Consider the following 19,781-nt stretch of genomic DNA (forward strand, 5'->3'; position numbering starts at 1 on the left):
GATCACATGAAATGTGCACTCTTTGGTAACAGTACTGTAAGTGTGTTGCCTAACCTACAACTGCAAATGCCCTAACTATTATTTCTTATGCAAAGAATATTGAGTGATAATGTTTGTGGATAAGTGAAAATGATCACAGAATTAAAAATACTCTTTCTCACTCTCACACCAAGAATATATTCATATATTCATATTTGTATTCAAATTGATCTGAATTGCTTTGTTAAATGTTGGGCAGGTGATATTTATGCTTCACGTGTTTCTTGACGTCTGGTGCTGGTGAAATGTTGCTGTTTGGTAACTGAGGCAGGTACTGTGCCTATAGAGAGAGAGAGAGAGAGAGAGAGAGAGAGGGAGAGGGAGAGGGAGAGAGAGAGAGAGAGATAGAGAGATCCCATGAACTTCAGTGGTGAAACTACAGTAAGAGATACTGTACTTGTCCTTTAAAGTGACTTCACCAGCAAAATTTTTGGCAATTTTATACACCTGCAAGGTGTAGTTTGTTGGTAGTTTTTCTCTCAGAGGTCACCAGCTCTGTTTAAACTCATCTAAGTTACAATCTATGGCAGTAGCTTGTTGGAAACAGCTCTCGCATGACTTACAACATAAGCTGTGCATCATATTTTAACTGTTTGGAACATACTAAGCATAGAGATACAGACATCAACTCTTAGCAGCAACGTTCAAGCCTACAGAGGTATAAATGGATGACCCTGGTTTAACACAGGTGGAGGGTCCTTGAGTGACCAACTCAAGGACATGCTTGGCTGTAGCAGGGTATACAGTCTATAAATATGCGGTTTTGGGAATTATTACATTACATATTATTAAGCCAGTGTGTTTCAAACATACCCCTGCCTGTCTGCGTCGGGAGCCTTTGTCGTGACGTCTTCCTAGGCGCTCACTCTCACGGCCCCAGTTAGCTCCTCCTTCCTCCTGGAAGTAAGGCAGCTCCAGCAGCTCTTCACAGGACAGCCGGAGAGAGGGGTCCATCACCAGACATGACTGCTCACACAGAGATGTACAGAGTTACTATGGAGCATTGGCATTTCAGAATATTTGTTATTTCTTAACACTGACTTTCCCTTGATACATATATTTATACTGGCTGAGCTGAAGTAACTGAGTACTGAGTCATCATTTTGTTCATACTGATCTGCTACACAGAAGAGAGGCTGACCAATGCTGGACTTTCAGATACAATATCAAGTTTTAAAGAGGTTAGACAGATTATTATATATTAGCTGATACTCATTTATTAACCTACAAACATTACTCTAAACATTACTTATTAAACATTTTTTTCAGCAAGAATCTCTTAAATTCGGTTAAGAGTTGTGATCAAGACTGACATTAAATAATGGCAACACTGTTATACATTACATCAAACATTAAGTAGCTTTTCTGCTCTGCAATTTCTTATTATTCACTGGCCAACACATACAGTAAGCTGATATTTGTAATCTATCTGTGATCTAAATCTAAAAATGATAATATCAGCCATGCCGGTATATTAGTCAGGCTTAAACATAAACGTGACATACCTTCATGACTTGGAGGGCATGAGGGGACACTCCATGGAAGCGCTTTTCCAAGGGTTCCTAAGAGCAAAATAAATAAATAACTACACCTTCACCACACTTCATCACCTTTATATTAAACACACATTCTCAGTGGTAACAATAGGTTCTTACCGTGGTGTCAGGTTCAGGAATACTGACTCCACTGAAGAAAACGTTAGAGCGGAAGACCTGCTGGTGACGTGGGATCAGGTCACCTGAGGTCAGAAATTAGATCATCAAAATCTTTTGCAAACTCTAAAACCCTTAGGAAATCTTAAAAAAATGTTGTACTAAGATCTAAAACACCCATAGTAATCAAATTAAAACAGCAAGCCCACCTTCTATACCAGTTCAACAAACCCACAAAATAAATCCACCGTAAAAAAGGCCATGTTTCCTATTCAGTAAAATTAATAGAATAAAGTTTCCTTATGTTGTGCTTTCACACCTAATTGGTTCAGTTCAAACAAACTCTGCTGCATTTCCCTGTGGGTTTAGTCAGCTTAGACTGGTGTGAAAGCTGTCAGGTGACCAAATGATGGCACCAAGACTGCTTGAAAAGGTAGATCTGGGTTAGGTTTCAAGCTAACTGCTGCAATTTGTTTGTGGTGTAAAAGCAAGGGAAACAAACCACAGCATTGTGTGATAGAGACTGTGTGATTTTATCTTGAATTTAAAAGCTGAACTACTGGTAAATCCATCTGCTGATCTTGGGATGTATAAAGAAAGTAATGGCATGTGATTTGTATAAATGCATCCATAGGTAGATTATTTCTTTTAAGCACCCATTAGTGTAGTCCCTTATCGGTGTACCTAGAGTTTTTCGGATGAGGTAGAGCTGGTCAACAGTCAGACTTCCCTGGCCAGAGTGGATTCCCATGGAGCAGCTCAGCAAAGACACAACCCAGAGCCCACACATCCACAGGAGGCCCGTACTGAGTATCCCCAACCAGCAGTTCAGGGGCCCGGTACCAGCGGGTCGCTACGTAGTCTGTGTAGTCATCCTCAGGTCCCGCTGAGTGCAGCAACAGACAGAACAGATGGAGCACAGATGGAGCACTAGATCCTAAATAATGAACACTAAATAACGTGTACATTGTAGAGGAAGGGATTACAAGGCATGCTGAATGACTACATGTTAATGTATGGTAACATAACACCGAAACCTAAGGCAGGAAGGGTAAACAGAGACACATACACAGAGACACACTAACTGGCTGAATGGTCCTCCTATGCAGTGCATTTATTGAAACACTGAAAGTGAGGAGGCAATCAGCAGGAGATGCTATAGGTTCCATGTTGAATAAGTCATTAGAGGTACATTAACACTAAATGCAAATAAATGCACTGGCTCTCTGGATGACCTACTCAGAATGCGGGCGAAGCCAAAGTCACAGAGCTTGATGACTCCGGTTTTGGTCAGGAGGATGTTCTCTGGCTTTACGTCACGGTGGATGCACTGCAACATAAACGCTCATGATCAGGGATTTCGGGAACGTGATACGCAGTCTCTTAGTGACAGAGAATGAGGCATATTAAAGCTGACAATAGGAATTAATGTTGATGAACAATAGCAAGAAATCAGAAACCTATACACATTTTAATGTTGAAACTTATAGGCTCGGTCAGTTCTCACAAGTATTTCTGCTGAAATCTGAGCTTGTCCAATATAAGCTGGTTTTGCAAGACTCTGGGAACTATTGCCACAGGGAAACATAAAAATCAATGCTGTGAGCAGCCACAGTATGCAAGTTAACTACTCTAAAATAAGACTTCTCTGGCAAACACAAGTATTTACACAAAATGCTAATAATTAATATAACTTTAAGGCAATGATTCAGCTGTGATGCAATGATCAGATGTTCTCATTCTGTAGAAAATGCATTTCAAAATCAACCTGAGCTAATATTAAACCTGTGGATTTTGTCCCTTTCTTTTACTCTACACTACAGTCACACTGGGAATGGATCATTTTATGGCCAGTATGCAGAGGAAAGAAAGAGAAAAAAAAATGAAAGAATGAGTGCAAAGACCAGTGATATGAGATATATTTATATTTATATATATATATATATATATATATATATATATATATATAAAGACCAATCAAACCATCCAAACCAATGCTTTACTAAACAAACAAACAAAAACACAGTGGGAGAAAGTCATATAATCATATAAGATAAATATATAATATATAAAAAAAAACAAAAATATTAAATACCAGATTAAAAATATACTGACATTGTGCTTGTGACAGAAGTTGACAGCCTGTAGAGTCTGCCACACTATACTTTTCAGCTGAGCCTCAGGTACCCTGCAGAGAACAAGAGACAAAGGTATATTGATTGTTGTACGAGAAACAAAACACAAGTTTTCCTCATCTATTCTTCCAACGATTTTAAAAAAGACGTGGTGCTTTACACAGCCCTCTTGTCACCCGGGTAACCTTAGGCCTGTCTCTAACAGCAACAGCGCCTTTGTTTTCAGGAGCAGCTAGAGTTTCTGCTGCACCGCCTTGTAGGAAAAGGAAAAATGGTCAGACTGCAACTAGCCTTTATAGCTTAAGCTTGCAATGTGACTTCATATGACAAAAAGTAAGCTAAAATCTTCTCTTGTGATGATGATGTGTGCTCAAAGCATTAAGCAAAGAGAAGAACCATTTCCACAACATACTTTTTTTGTTGCTTTTTTGCTTTAGACTCTGCTCCTTTAGATGCTACTCCTCCCTCACTCTGCTTCCAACATTTTACATCTTTGAAATCTCTTGGCAACAGTCCATACAACAAGTTATATGGTAAAGTGTATTGTAAACAGATGACTACTTAAGGAATGATTATCAGCAAAATAAAACCCTAAATAAAATATCAAATGTAACAGCACTTCTTATACAACAGAATGGCTACATGAAGGAAGTGTTACATCAATATACTGTGTATGATTGTACTGTTTATGATTATTACTGATGCATCAGCACATAAACAGCATTTTAATACCCTAGGTTTTGTATGTAAAATCTTAACCTGCAAAGTTACTAATTCCTATGGAGAGAGATGGAGAGATGTAGCAAAATACAAGCGTAAAGTAGCACAAAATGGTATTACTCAAGTTAGAACAAGACCCTCAAAATTATATCTGAGTATAGAACTTGAGGAAATGTGCTTAGTTAGTTTGTGCCTCTGCAATTTTGTCATGGACTCTTACAAAAGTGCCAACAAAATACTTAGTTTTTACGTAACTGAGTATCTTTAACTTTCTAAGTATCTATCATAACTCACTGCTCTAATTGAGAACACTGAGAGTGAATACTGTATGTTTAGATCTTACTCAGCGACACTTCAACAGATCACATCAGCAGATGACAGGTTGTTGCACATCTTAAACCTCTGCCTCTGACCTACCCTCGAGGGTGTTTGTCCAGCTCATTGAGGACCGTCTGTTCACAGAACTCAAACACCAAGTGGAGCCGTCTTTTCCTCCTGAAGACCTCCAGCAGGTTGACCAGATTCACATGTTTCAGCTGCTGTAGGACCAACAGAGAATATGGACACTGTTTCAGAACTTTACTTTTTTATTTGGGACAAAATGTTTAGTTAAACCCACAGGGGATCTAAGGTCTGCCTTATGTAAGAATCGCCTCAATCTTTAAAAATAAGTAAATAAAGAATAAGAATAATAATAATCCCTGTGCATGACACATTCCTAACAAAGTGACACAAGTTCATACAACTTAATGAGTGTGTGCCTGCTTATGTCCACCTGTGGTGTGGGGTGGTGTGATGTGAACAAACTTGATACTGGAGATCTCTTCTCACCTTCAGCATACGTATTTCTCTGAATGCTATCTTCTTAATGACTGGGTCATCTTCAGATTCCACAAACTTCTTGATGGCAACTATCTGGCCAGTATCTCTGTGTCTGCATTTGAACACCACACCATAGGAGCCCTCACCAATTTTGGCCAGCTTTTCATATTTCTCCATTGGGCAGGTAGTAGCTGTCACCTGTCAAAGGTCAAACGTTTTTCTCAAAAGTCACCACTTCATTCATAGGCAGTAACTTTGTATTTCATCATTCCTCCAGTAACAATAACATCACTATACTGTATGCACTTTACAAAATTGGTTTTTGGTTATTTTTCGAAAGGTTGTGACACCTGGGAGAGAATTCCATAGTCTCGACGACGTCTGTAAAATACAGACAAAATCAAATCGTGCCTTTTTTGTGTCACAGTCAGCACCCTCACAACCTAAAAGCCGAGAGGGCACACTCACCTGTCCAGAGTCTGAGAGCGTCTTCATCGACAAGTCAACAGCAGCGAGTCTGCGGATGATTTAAGTCCACCAAACGTCCGCAAAGCTACATGTATGTGTGCACACTCATTTCTCTCAGCCTCTTTGGTCTTAAATTCATAACGTCGGTAGGAATTATTATCACAGTAAACATTTCAGAGGTCCCTCGCCCTCTCTCTACTCCTACTATCACTCACTCCTTCCGCCGTCTCCTCGTCTAGCGTCGTCACTACCTTGACAACCCGCTCTGCTTAGTGTTTCCCTTCAGCACAGTCCACTAACTCACATTAAGTCTTTTTTTTTTTTTTTTTTTTGGTTTTCAGTCTGAAACTACATCTCCTACATTCGCACACACAGCAATAGTGGGCCGCTTATTACGCTGTTTAACTTACCCCCTTAGAAACGACGCAGAAAGGGGCAACAATAATACGGCACGATACAGGATACCAATTCACTAAGCTGGCTACGTACGTTAAAACACGTAAGTGAATACACGTGCGTTGTCTCCATGGAGACAGGTGGCCGACGGGTGAGCGTTAGTTTTCCTACTGACTAATCTAGCTAGTAGAAATTTATATGACAACATCTGCATTAATTTACACTGGCACAGTATTGTCAATGTAAAATATATTTATTTATGTATTTGTCATAGCTTTTCAGTCATATTACTTTTGTGTGATAGCCTACCTTTATTTTGCCCATTACTAGAGGTGGAAAGTAGGGTAAGCAACTCAGGTACTGTGTTTAAGTACAATTTGAGAAATGCTCTACATTTATTTGACAGCTTTAGTTACCAACTTAAAAGAGCAAGATGTAGTATCCAAATTTCATGATCAACCACAATCATACAATATGATTCTTTTTTTTGTAATACAAGTACATATTGTATTAATGTAGATAAAGGGGGCTTAACCATGGCCCAATAATGTAAGAATGTATGCTAACATAACCGTTGACCTCACTGACACCTCTCTCTGTGTTTTGGTGTAATTCTATTTTTACTTGAGTAAAAGGCATCAGTGCTTCTTCCATCACTGCTTATAGGAGCATGCCCAATATTATTTTCTATACACCAGTGCAGACAATTAGTATATGAGTTGTTTTCACCAGAAGAGGAAAGTCTGTTGAAAGAAGTTACTGCATCATGCAACTCTGCCACAGATATGAAATGTATGTAGGACCAGCCCTGATGTGGTAACATGAGCTGTAGACTATCTGTTCTCTCTGTTGACTGTGAATATTTTTTCTCCCAGCATCCTCCCTCGGCTCGTCTGGCTCAAAGACGTTGGGGTTTGCCACAGCTCCATGCTGAATCACACAGAGAATCATTTAGGACTTCACAGTGAATGATGGGAAAGCAGACCATGTTGCACTCTTGTGCTCAGAGACACACAGTCACCTTGAGGTGCTGGCATCCAAGCCTGTGGTGAAGGGTATGAAATGCCCCATGGCAGACTGGTAAGAGGTGTTGGTTGTATGGAGTCTGTAAGGCTCGGAGGTTGTTGTGTTCAGACGCCAATGTTAAAAGACCAATGGAGAGCAGACAAAGTAGGTCAGAATGAATGGCTGGGATATGTTGCTACAGCAAAATTTAGCATGTCTGTTTACTTGTTTCCTATACTAATACAGCTTTTATATTTTCTTTATCTGACAGCATGCAGCCCTTAATTTTGTCACAAAGAGTGAGAGAGGAAATGGTCCTTATGTTTGATTTCACCAAATACATGACTGCTGCTTAACCAAAAGAAAATTTCTGGGTGCATGAAGTATTTTTATCTTCCAATTTTTCTTTATCTTTCAGACAATTTGATAAATGGAGATGGACTTTAATTATGTTAAAATTACAGGTCTCATACTGTTATAATGACAGTCTACATTTGTATTGTATATCTATTTTTTAAAAAAATTGTCAACACATTTAAAGTCTTGAGGTTGGTGACAAAGATGTCAACTCCAACATGTGTGTCATCACCAGGAAGAAAGTCATCAGAGCTTCTGTAAACGATATACACTCTTTGACCATTAGGTGGCAGTGCACACCTATCAAAGCTCCTAAAGATCCACACAACAGAAGAAGTTACAGTATGAGTTGTTGACATTTGATAGCCAACCTCATTTTATTTTCAACATCTTATCATTAATGGTAATCAGAGATAGTGCAGTTGTCTCTGTATGACAAATATAGTCCACAGTATCTTTGTTTGAGTTACAGTTGTCTGTTGTTGGTATTGCTGGTATTTTAGGGGATTTTTGCTTTGAGTTTCCCTATGTTAAATGTCACCATTTTTTGTCAGTGTACGATGAATAGCTTATTCTTCATGACCGACTCAGTGAATGGAAGACAATAGACACCCATGGGAAACACACTGGGCAAAACCTAAAATATTCCTCAACCAAAGACTACAATAGCAATCTACTATCTTTATTTCCCTGTTGAATCATCATTTAGACAGAGACAAAATGATTCAAACCATCACCGGTTTGTTTTAGTCTGGCCTTCCTTTTGAAAATACACAATCCAACCTCTAAAAAGCACCCAGACCTAGGACAGCGCACCACACGGTCCTGCCCTGTTGGCTCTCCATCCCTTGAAATTCACCATTCTACTTTTAGACCAGCTTGTCCTGGTGCCTTGTTTTTTTTTTTTTTTTTTTTGGCCTGGCAGGCATTCACCTTCACAGCCACCAGGTAAATGTGGCGGTCAGCTGGCGAGACACTTGTGCCATGCACGGCTTGTTGACATTGTCAGCCATCATTGCCTCAATCTCAGACAGGCCATAGAGCTGGTGCCTCTAAAGTCAGTAATTCAGCGTGTTCAGCTCCTGGCTTCCTGATGTGGACAGGAGGCAGGCAACAGAACTCTGTTAAACAGCAGATGTTTTACACTGTGGCCGTTACCCTCATTTCCTGGGCGGAGAGCTCCTCGCTCTATTAGACGAGTAACAGGAACCAGAAAAAAAGAAGCGTTAGAGAGAGAGAGAGAAAAAGAGGCAGAGCGAGGGAGTGCAAGAGAGAAGTTAGCTGAGCTCAGTGCTCCCACAAATCACTTTGTCACCAGCAAGCTCTGACAAGAACTAGGAAAGAGAGAGCGCAAGGAAAAAGGCAGAGAGGCAGGGAGTTTAACGGAGGTGTGAATAGGGAGTTGTGTCAGAGGAGACTCAAGAGGGAAGGTGTGAAGGAGCTGTAGAGGGCACAAACGAGGTGATACCGATGGATGGATAGAAGGAAGAGAGGACACAGACGAGACTGCAATCTGATTCCCAAAACAGTGTGAGCTAAGAGGGACTGTTACCCTTGCTACTACTGCCGTTACTGCTGCTGTGTCTGGATGGTACAGCTCATTTAAAGAGAAGGTTTGTCAAGCTTAATTTTTTGTTACAGGAGGGCAGGGTTTTTACTGACAGAGGGAGAGTTATTTGTGCTGTCTCTTCTGATAGTTGTCTCTTCTTGAGCTGGAGAGTATACACTATCAGATTATTGTTCTTGAGAATGAAGACTCAGATAGAGACAGCTGCTCTGTCTGTGAAGTAGGCATGGGTTGGAGGCGTTGATAGAACTGCAGCTGTACACAGATCACATGCTGTTGCTGCTAAAAAGAGGTAGTCAGAGAGGACAGCGATACAAGTTTGTCAAATGTTCTTCTGTAGGGACATTTCTTAATGGCTCGACTGCGTAGATTTGTAACTACTGTAGAATAAGTTGGTGAAAGTGAGATTTTTAAATACTACATTATACTTTCTTTCACTTCACCGTGGATACTTGCTCCGTGCTGGGCTGTTTAAAAGCCCCTGAGAGTTTTATCTGGGCTGTAAAGGAAGCCAGAGGTCATCTGATCGAACTTCAAAAACAGAGAAATAGGAAGCCCATTTCTACACGTTAAACACAGGACGTGTCATTGCTATCTTCTCTTCCTTAGAGACATTTACAGAGGTACTGGATGTTACATCGTCATTACAGTCCTGAATGATCTTTGGAGAGACTTGTGGGTCAGAGAGGACAGGAAGCTGTGTCAGCTGAAAAGCCGTAGCCTCAGATGTAAGTAAGTTGGGCTGTGCCAACACCGCTCTTCAATTTGCTGAGTGTTGTACAGCTCCCTTCACATTTGCTTGTTCCTGGGGACATGTAAAGAGAGACTGCCTAGTGAGCAATACAGCACTGAGCTGACACGTGGAGGTGGAGGTATATACTTGCTTAAAACGAGTGAGGATTCAATTTAATATTGCAAGTGGAGGCTTGAAAATATCAATCACAAGTTGTCTGTAGGAACAGAAACAGCTCTGTTGAGTATTTGAGTGTTGGTAGATTGTTTTGGACTGATGGGCACTGTAGAGGTCTTCTGAGTCTTGGGGGCGTTGTCTGTGTTCATGTTTGGATGGGCTCTGTTGGCATTTGACAGCTCCGCTCTGGACTCATTTCAGTGTCTGGGACATCACTGTGTTACCTGTGTGGCTGAGTCAGAGGCTGGCTCATTGCTTGATGTCTGTCTGCCCACTGGGATTCTCTCCACCTGCTTCTATGCAAAGAAGTCACAAGTGTTAGGTGGTTTTTCACAGCAGTAGCAACAGCGGTGGCACTGGTATTCCTGAACTCTCAGGACTCTCCACACTGCTGTAATTGTTTTGCTGTGTGTAAACACTTTGCGTCAGTCACACCTCTACACGGAGTGATTCACTATTCCCTAAGCATCCCTGGACGGAGGCAGGCAGTGAAAGAAAAGGTGAGGGAGGATTTGCCAAGAACCAAAGCACATAAGTAGTTACAGTCAGGTTGGTACCATGAAGCTGGCACTGTTGATGCTCATGGTTGTGTACATGGTGGGCAACGTAAGTGGTATGTCTACATGTAAGACTGTGGACCTGGAGATGGTGAAGAAAAAGCGCATAGAGGCCATTAGGAGCCAAATCCTCAGTAAACTGCGTTTGCCTAAAGAGCCTGAGCCAGATCAGGCTGGAGACGAGGAGGAAATCCCTACCACTCTGCTGTCCCTCTACAACAGCACCAAGGAGATTCTGAAGGAGCAGCAGGCTGAGGTCCACACAGAGATCTCCACAGAGCAGGAGGAGGAGGAGTACTTTGCCAAGGTGCTGCACAAGTTCAACATGACCAGTGAGTACCAGAAAATGTGTATTATGCACCATGGACAGCCGATGGCTTAACTACAGCACTAAGAATGTCATGTAATAATATGACTGTGATTTACGTTCCTACATTTACAGGCATTTGAGGCACACTGTACACACACACAGGGAAGCAAAAATCTGCAAGATGCACTGTTTCCATAAAAAAGGGTCATTCTACAGATCTTACATTAACATTTGCTAATAGTGGGGGAGCCCAATAGCTGAGTGGTTAGGGCACATTGCTGCATGTCATTCCCCTGCTTTCTTTCTCCACATTCCCTGTCTCTCCACTGTCAAATAAGGGCACAAAATGTTCAAAAATAATAAATAAATAATAACTAATAATAAAAAAAAAAACTGTTGCTAATGGCAAAAGGAAATCAGCAGGTGTCCTTTGGAATGAGAACTATTGCATACATGTAAAAAATCTGATGCACTGTTTTTCAATGACATTGTTCAACAGCGATCATTTTGTTGGCCCCACCAAATTTCAGCATAGCATAAGTCTTAGAGTTTTTGCTGGGATAGACAAACTTTGTGGCTACAGCCCAAATTAATCATCATTTGCCCAATGGCTGGTGTCAATTCTAATCTTGTCTATAAATTCTCTCAACATGTGAACCCCTTCAGATCTCCACCCAACGTCTTCAGGCAGCTTGAGGAGTTCAGAGATCACAGGCGTTACAAGTTAGCAAGACTGTGTGTTGCATCTGGTCTGATGCTCTGTGTTGCTTTCGTGGTATCCACGGCATTTTTACTGCTTTATTAGTGCTGTTTGTTTGGCTAGCCTACATACACTGTTTGTTCAGCCAAATGGTTTTTGGCTGTAATTGAGCAATGACTCTAAAACTATTATGATACACATATTTTTTTGGTTTTTGTTCCTTTGCTCCATTGTTCTCTACATGCCTATACTCCTCACCCTATCAGGCAGGCATCCACACTATCCCTCTTTTATCCACCACTTCAAAAGAAAAGACTTGAGTGGATGGACCATGCTCAGGAGTGCGCAGACCAAAGGGAGAACAAAGGAACTTTGAGAATGAAGGGCATGATTTTGTTTTGCTCAGATTAAAAGCAAAGAACAGGGGAGAGAATAGAAAAATGAGATTAGAATAGACATGAAATGCACTCCTTCACCTTCACTCGTCTCCTTCTCTCTTTCATTTTCTTTTCCTCTTTCTCTCTCTCTCTTGCCCTGTCCCTCAGGGACTGGGGGTTTCCTGTAACTTGAGCATTGGGTTCTCCCTTGCTTATCCTGTCACCTGTTCTCCATCATATCTCTTTCTCTTTCTTTCTGACCATTTTCCATGTAATTTCCATATCTCTTTGCCCTTTGATTACCCGTCTCTCTCTTTCTGTCTCTCTCTCCTCCCGTCTAGTTCCTCTCTGGTGTGTTTCCTGAGCCTATTATCAGTGTGTTTGCAGCGTGTTTGTGACAGGGCAGCTTGGCAGGAAGGAAGGCAGGCTGATGGCCACTGAGATCTTGAGTGACTCAGGTCCGGTGCAAGCGGTGCCCATGGGGAGCATGTGTTTCCTACCTCTGTGGAATGCCAGAGAACACCCATCTACTGTCCTAACCCTCAGTGCAGTCCTTTAAACAGAGCCTGCCTCCACACACTGGGAAAGGGTGACGGCCAAGTTATGAGTGTACGTGTGTAGACCCACCAAGAACTGTTTTGCAATTATTTAAAAAAGACACGCACACACTCATATAAGGGGGTGTGGGAGACAATCCAATGTCTGCTCTTTTCTGGGAAGTAGACAGAGGACTATATTTGAACAAAGTAATCATAATAGAAGTTTTTAAAATATTCATTAACGATCCAATGCGTCATTTCAATTTGTGGTTCTTTTTACTGCACGACACACACTTTATACCCTGAAACAGCCTATGGGGATGCATATTTGTGTGCACAGCATTTTAAAACTTAATAGTTGTAGTCTCAATCATTGTAATTGTGTGATGGATTAAACTAAATTCCTTCTGCCAGTTAGCAGTAACATCCTTCCCTTGAGGCCCACACAAATTCACATCTTGCATTTAACATGGTATTGCTCTTAATGTAATTCAGCTCATTTTATAGAGGGAACTCTTCCCTCCTTTAGAAATCAGCCACTGTGCCATTCAGGATTGAGATGAGTTCACTGCTCTGGAATAATTATTATATTTAAGAGTAAATAAAGTTGCCACCACCCTTAGATGGAGAAGAGTGGTCCCGACACCATGTGTAAAACATGGTGAGGTGGGGAAACAAGACATTGACGAGTGGGATGTGGGAAGGTGGAGCCGAGTATATGAAGGAGGCAGGTATTTAGCCTGTTGCTGGAATCTGGTTCCTCCCACTGGTAATTACAGGGCTGTCTACCTACCTGTCACAACAGCTGTCCCCGGCTTACCTGCGGATAGGCCCTGATTCAACACACAAATCCCCCCCCACACCCATGTTAGTATGCTGGCTAGGGTGCTATCTTTACCCCTATCTGGAGGAGTGAGGCCTTATCTTAGCTTCTCATGGAGAAGAAGAAATTTTAACACTTTGTTCCCTCACAGTGTTGTATGTTGATCACATGAACAGCTCAGTGATAATCCACCAGAGGCCATGCAAGCTGTGTTAATTGAAAAGTAGAAGTGAGGATAAAGCTTAACCGTAATTATGGTGCTGCAGCCAATATGCTTCTTCGGGGAAGTGACTTAATTTCCTGTTTCGTAAACAGTTCTCTAACCCTTAACACATTTATCTCAGTTTACTTTAACTTGCTAGAGATGATGACTTTCCGTGCTTGGTGTTGCTTGGTACATCACTGCCAGTTCACTGCTCTCCACATACTGTACATGGTTGTGACGCTCTGTGTTTCCATTCATTCACTTACAACCAAACATTTGACTCTGCTCTGGGTGGGACCAGTAAAATGTCATCTCATTTCCCTTTGCACTCCACACCAGCCCTTTTCAGTTTCAGTTTGGCTTCGATACAAGGGGTGAAACACTACCTAAGCAACAACACAGATGGTGATACTGGTAAATGATACACAAGCAGCCGTGACATGAAGAATCCTTGTACAGCCTTGTACAGACTATGCGGTGCAAGTTTGCGAGGATGGGTTGTAGCTGCTCCCGGACTTGAGAGTAGAGAATCCTGGCTTTGGCAGGCTGAGGCACAGTAGGCGGTTTGGGCCTGGGTCAGACCCCATTAATACACATCTGCAATCTTTCTGCACCCCCACTCACACCCTTCCACCCCTCTGTGTGTTTTAATTATATTCAAATGAGTGCATTCTTAACACATTCAGCTTGTTACAACCCCCCATCCCACCCCTCACACCTCTTCTCAGTCTCTCTTTCTACACAGCATTTCACTCTCAATCATATGCCTGCATGCGCTTATCATTGTTCATCTCTGCCTGACTTAATCCTTTGTAATGTAACGCTGGTAGATTTATGGTGTTAAAGCCTTCAGTAGCTTGGCTCTGTTTCCCATCAAGCTCTGCATGGGGAATGTTCCTGCTGTCATGATATGGGCAGGCTCTGGAATAAAACTTGCAAATATGGGCAGCAACACTGTAAGAAAACAAAACACTCTCTATGGTCAACTTTACAGCAGCTGGAATAGATGAATGTTTGGCTGCAGTTCTGATTATTGAGTAAGACTATGAACTTGCCTATTCCATTTATTTATTTATTAATGTGTATATAGAATTATGGAAAACATGTTTGAAAGAACTTTTCATGAACATCTTAGTGTGAGTTAGCTTAGCAGAGTTGTATGTACCAAGTATGAAAATACAATAAAGTAAACACTTGTAATAGCTAATAAAAGCTTAACTGGTAAGTTTAAGGACCTGATATTTTGAACTTCATATCCATTAATTGTTCAGTACAAGCACCTATTTGTCCCACTACAGTGTTCTATTAGTTTTAAAAAATCAGAAAGTTTCCAAATGATATTGTAGTATATTTTTGGTGTTTAGTGTTTACTGTAAAGACCATAACTGTGGTTTGCCAACTATCAAAAACACACCAGAGCTCCATCATCACAAGCTCACCAGAATTCAACAAAATGGATTTGTCTAATACCAAAACCTTTCAGTCCTGTTGTCCTTTCTCTAATATCGATTTTTGATCAGGAACAAGAAAATAGAGAATAGAGGGAGAGGAGAGAAACAATACAGGTATCCAAGTGAAGATTTTTTTTTTTTTTTTTTTTTTTTTTTTTTTTAGTGTTTTAATATGTAGAATCTGCTTACATAGAGTCCTGATCCAATATTTATATTTTCCTACATAATGTAGCTGGATAGTGCTCAGTAGTTTTGTCTTTCTACATTTTTGAACAAAATAACAAATTCTGAAAGACAAAAAAAAATCAAAGATAGCTCTTAAAAACACAGAACAAAAAGGCTGGTTTGAGACACAGGATTTATATGACAAGTGGTGTGGAATACTCAAAGGATCAGAAATTGATTAGGTATGATATACTAATAACAAGCAGCTTATAGAACATTTCTGTTTTCCATGTTTCTCTCTAATATGCACATAAACAACTTGCTAGTCTGAAATAGCTGTATGAAATCTCCAAATAAGTAATTCCCCCTTTTTAAATCACACAGGAAAAAATTACACAGATGTCAACAAGCTCACAAACATCGAAATGCCCTTCAACATCTCTGAGATACGGCAAAGTGTGGGGGATTACCGCCTGCTGACGAGTGCAGAGCTGCGGATGCTCATCAAGAGAACCTCGATACCTTCTGAGCAGCGGGTGGAGCTGTACCGGGGTTTGGGGGCCTCAGCCCGCTACCTCGCTTCCCGTTTCATCACTAACGAGTTGAAAGACAAGTGGCTGTCATTTGATGTCACTGAGACCCTGCAGAACTGGCTCAGAGGGACTGGTGAGTTACAGTAAAGAAGTGCTTTTCATCTTGTGATTTAGCATTACACTTACCTCTGTCCATCTGTTTACTCTAGCCCATGAGCAATCTTAATGACATTTACCTTCACAGATAAAGTCAGCAACAAGATATGTTGTACATTTCTGTCTTTTCAGAGGATGAGCAGGGTTTCCAATTTCGCCTGTTCTGTGGATGCAGTAAGAATGGGGAAAGTGTTGAGAGTAGCTTCAGTTTTTCCATCGCCGGGATCTCAGGCGGTAGGGGAGATATAGGAACGTTACAACTGATGGCCCAACCGCCCTACATCCTGACCATGTCCATCCCTCAGAATGTCAGCAGCCACCTCACCTCACGCAAAAAACGCTCCACCGAGACGAGGGATACATGTACAGCGTAAGCAGCCCCACACATGTCACTGGATTTTATTTCACAGACATTTTTAAAGCCCTACTAGGCAACCTAACCCACTGGCAGCTACCTCTCACTGGCAGTGACATGTAGAAACATTCCAACTATTCTGATTAACCACCTTACAAGTCTGTGGTGATTTTAATAGTTGTATTGTATGAGTTCTTTATCTTGCTCAAAGACACTTAAATGTGTTGGTTGGAGGAGCCAGCATTCAAACCACAAACCTTCTACCTTTTAAGCCACAGCCACACTGGAGCACTGGCTCAGTGCTGTGAGGAGACATTTTATATTTTACAGTTTTGATCTACTACATGGAAGTAAAGTGGTTGGTATATCAGACACCAGACTTAGGGGAATAGCATGGCTCTTAGGGGCTTTGTTTAGGATGGGAAGACTTCTCAAATGCAGCTGCAATTTGTACACCGATGGAACATGTGAAATCTTATATTAAAATTCTTCTCTGTGCAGCTTTAAAATTGACTTACATTCTACAGCAACTAAAATCTCTATGCATCTCGCCATACACCTCACTTTACAAAAGATAAAGATCCCGTTTTTGCTTATGCAGCCAGACAGAGACCTGCTGCGTGCGGAGCTTGTACATTGACTTCAGAAAAGATCTGGGCTGGAAGTGGATACATAAGCCGACGGGCTACCACGCCAACTACTGCATGGGGTCCTGCACCTACATCTGGAATGCTGAAAACAAATATTCTCAGGTATAGTGCAACACCTCACTGTTGTTTATGATTCTACATCTGATTATGTGGTTTATTGAGGTACACTGGTTTGGCATCTTTGTCACAAGTTCAGTTTCGTCCCCGCTGGTTATTGAAGAACTGTTTTGATTCACACTCAAGTCTGTGTTGTATGAAAGTCAAGGCTTGTTAAGAGGGTTTTAAATGATAATCAATTTGTTGGTCACGACTAAGACATCACGTTGGGCTCAGGGAAATTGTGATTGGCATTCTTTTTTGACACTTTATAGACTAAACTGTTGATTGACTGATTAATCAGCAGTATATGATAACAGTGACGTGCTAAGTATTAATGACAGTAATCAGTAGTTGGAGGCCTCATTCAAAGCCACACTACGCTCTAGGAAAAGCAGTGTTGGTCTGTCAGTCTACCACTTTGGTCCTGACAAAAATATCGCAACAGCTATTGGATGGATTACCGTGAAATTTGGTACACACATTCACACACATGGGTTTTTAACAAACACCCTTGTCTATTACAGTTTCTCTGGAACATGTCATGTCAGTGATGAAATTCTGAGCTAAGTTCTTTGTTTTCTCATGTTTCCATCTTATTAATGGTTTACAGATTTTGGCCCTGTATAAACATCACAACCCAGGAGCCTCTGCCCAGCCCTGCTGTGTTCCCCAGGCACTGGAGCCACTGCCAATCCTTTACTACGTGGGCAGGCAACACAAGGTATCTATACTGCAGCCAAGTAACCTTCATTCTGGGGTGAAATGTTTATTGAACATTTTATGTGAAAGCAACACTTCTAAATGATTTATCACATTACTGCTGATTTTTCACTTTCAGGTGGAGCAGCTGTCCAATATGATTGTGAAGTCTTGCAAGTGTAGCTAAAAATACAACATGGCACACTGCTCTGCCTCCCTTCAAACATACACAGAGATGGAACAAGTCACATCTGAGACCACAGAGAGGAGTGTTTGACAGAGACAAAGAGGAAGAGAATAATGTGGACAAGAGGAAAATAATATTTAAAGTAATCACGATCTTTGTGGTCAAGCTGCGAGCTCTGCCAGGATGTGGAAGCACATCAAACCATGGACTTCTTTATATAGATATTATAGATAATATTTTTTATGTGTATATACATTTTCCTTGCAGAACCAAAAACATCTGTCTTGAAATGAATTAATTTATTTGTTGGATTGACAGATGCACATGTAATGTATGTGTCAGTTTGACATAGAAATGGTTTATTATTATTAAAAAAAGGTTGGATAAAGGAAGCCAAAGGACACGGGGACCAAAATGACCTTGATGGAAGAACGCTTTTGTTTTCACCGATGATGGTCTGGGACACTTCTGTTTGCCACATCATCTTCCTAAAGAGGTCACAATTTACGGTGCTAAATCCCAGGTATGGAAAATAGTGGTTGTTGAGGTTTTTCCTGGACAAAAATGCTGCAGGTGTTTTTGGAGAGAACTGCACCGTAAAGGACAGCAGACAACCACAGGGACAGTCCTACCTGGGAAAACTCCCTCTGACTGAGAGGCTGGAGCTGTTGGCCCACTGAGCAACGTTTCATGCGAACCGTCCATCAGTTTCACTTGCTTTGTTTGTTTTTTCAACCCACGTGATTTTTACAATGCTTTTTTGTCACTGTGTTTGTGTTCATAATTGAATGTCAGCTTGTCTTCGTGCTGTTAAAGCCATGAGTAATATCAGTGGTGGTAAGCATGATGACACCATGTTTTTCTCCCTGTCGGGATTAACAGCCGGTTTGTTGTTTAGATGGTGAGGGTCAGGGGATGTGGTTGTGGTGTTGGTTTTAGGAAAGAGCCATTCAGACTTGATACACACATTTGCTGTTTTGTTTTTGTCTTTGTTGTGGGTTTTGGTTTTTTGCTATAGTACATTAGGGGCAATTTATTGCCCTTTATTTCAGGACAAATTTTTATTTTCATCTGAAGTGTGAAGCTTTTTGCACAACTCTAGAATTAATTCATCTTCTATGATTTTTTTAGGATTTTTTTTTCAGCTTACCCAATTTTATAGTGCACTTACCATTTGAAATTTGTATCTGTAAATATTTAAAAAATTTGAAATAAACATTGATGTTAAATTAACACGTCAGAGTGGAAGATTTTGTGAGCAAAATAAAACCACATGCGATGTTTCCACTTGTCAGAGGACTGTGTTGTGAAAGTGTGTGTGTATGATACTTGTCAGTGCATGCATGTGTATGTGTGTATTAATTACGGTAAGGGGAGAGAACATTTTACAAAATAAGCACAAACTGAAACACGCACACACAAACATGAATGAATGGTATCTACAACTCATTTAGGTTATGGTTAGCTTAGGTAAAAACCCTTGGCTGAAAATATAACTTGACTGTTACTGAGAGTAGGCTGATATAGATCAAGGCTGTAGTTCAACACTGATGTACAGTGCCCCCACCTGCACACACCTACCTTTTCTCCTATTTTTTCAGTATAAAGCTGCTTCTACTTCAATGCCTCTCATTACCTCTCTCAGCATGAACAGATGTGCACACGTATGATGCTTCCTCCAGGAAATTTTATACAACCAGGTTGTGACAGTTTGCAATGACTGTCCAATGTCAGAAGAGAGATCTACCAGTGGAAAAGCGTGGCATATGCCAGGTGCGTGTGGTCTATTTCTGGGCAACCAGTGGATGCCTGTTTACTCTGGATGACTGTAGACTGACTGAAGAAGAGCACCAAGCCCTGCTGGGCTTCACTGACTGCAAAGCCGACTCCAGAGTTCCCGGACA

General features: G+C 41.0%; 2 protein-coding genes across 2 annotated transcripts; one reads left to right on the top strand and one right to left on the bottom strand.

The window, feature by feature from the left end:
• Positions 1-175: 175 nt before the first annotated feature.
• LOC108876159 (cyclin-dependent kinase-like 1) lies at positions 176-6,240 on the bottom strand. The gene is given in 11 exon segments (XM_018665503.2): positions 176-319; positions 853-1,005; positions 1,545-1,601; positions 1,695-1,777; positions 2,376-2,409; positions 2,411-2,577; positions 2,931-3,021; positions 3,807-3,879; positions 4,964-5,085; positions 5,378-5,566; positions 5,837-6,240. Coding segments are annotated over 11 exon segments (1,092 nt in total). The 5' UTR covers positions 5,864-6,240; the 3' UTR covers positions 176-223.
• A 2,556-nt stretch (positions 6,241-8,796) lies between these two features.
• Positions 8,797-19,110, top strand: tgfb1a (transforming growth factor, beta 1a). Its single transcript, XM_018665504.2, has 6 exons — positions 8,797-10,960; positions 15,583-15,864; positions 16,020-16,257; positions 16,844-16,994; positions 17,602-17,712; positions 17,830-19,110. Exons 1-6 carry the CDS (start codon positions 10,630-10,632, stop codon positions 17,875-17,877), a joined length of 1,161 nt encoding a protein of 386 aa, XP_018521020.1. The 5' UTR covers positions 8,797-10,629; the 3' UTR covers positions 17,878-19,110.
• Positions 19,111-19,781: the final 671 nt, after the last annotated feature.

Source organism: Lates calcarifer, linkage group LG21 (assembly GCF_001640805.2).
Source record: "Lates calcarifer isolate ASB-BC8 linkage group LG21, TLL_Latcal_v3, whole genome shotgun sequence".
Taxonomy (NCBI): Eukaryota; Metazoa; Chordata; class Actinopteri; family Centropomidae; genus Lates; species Lates calcarifer.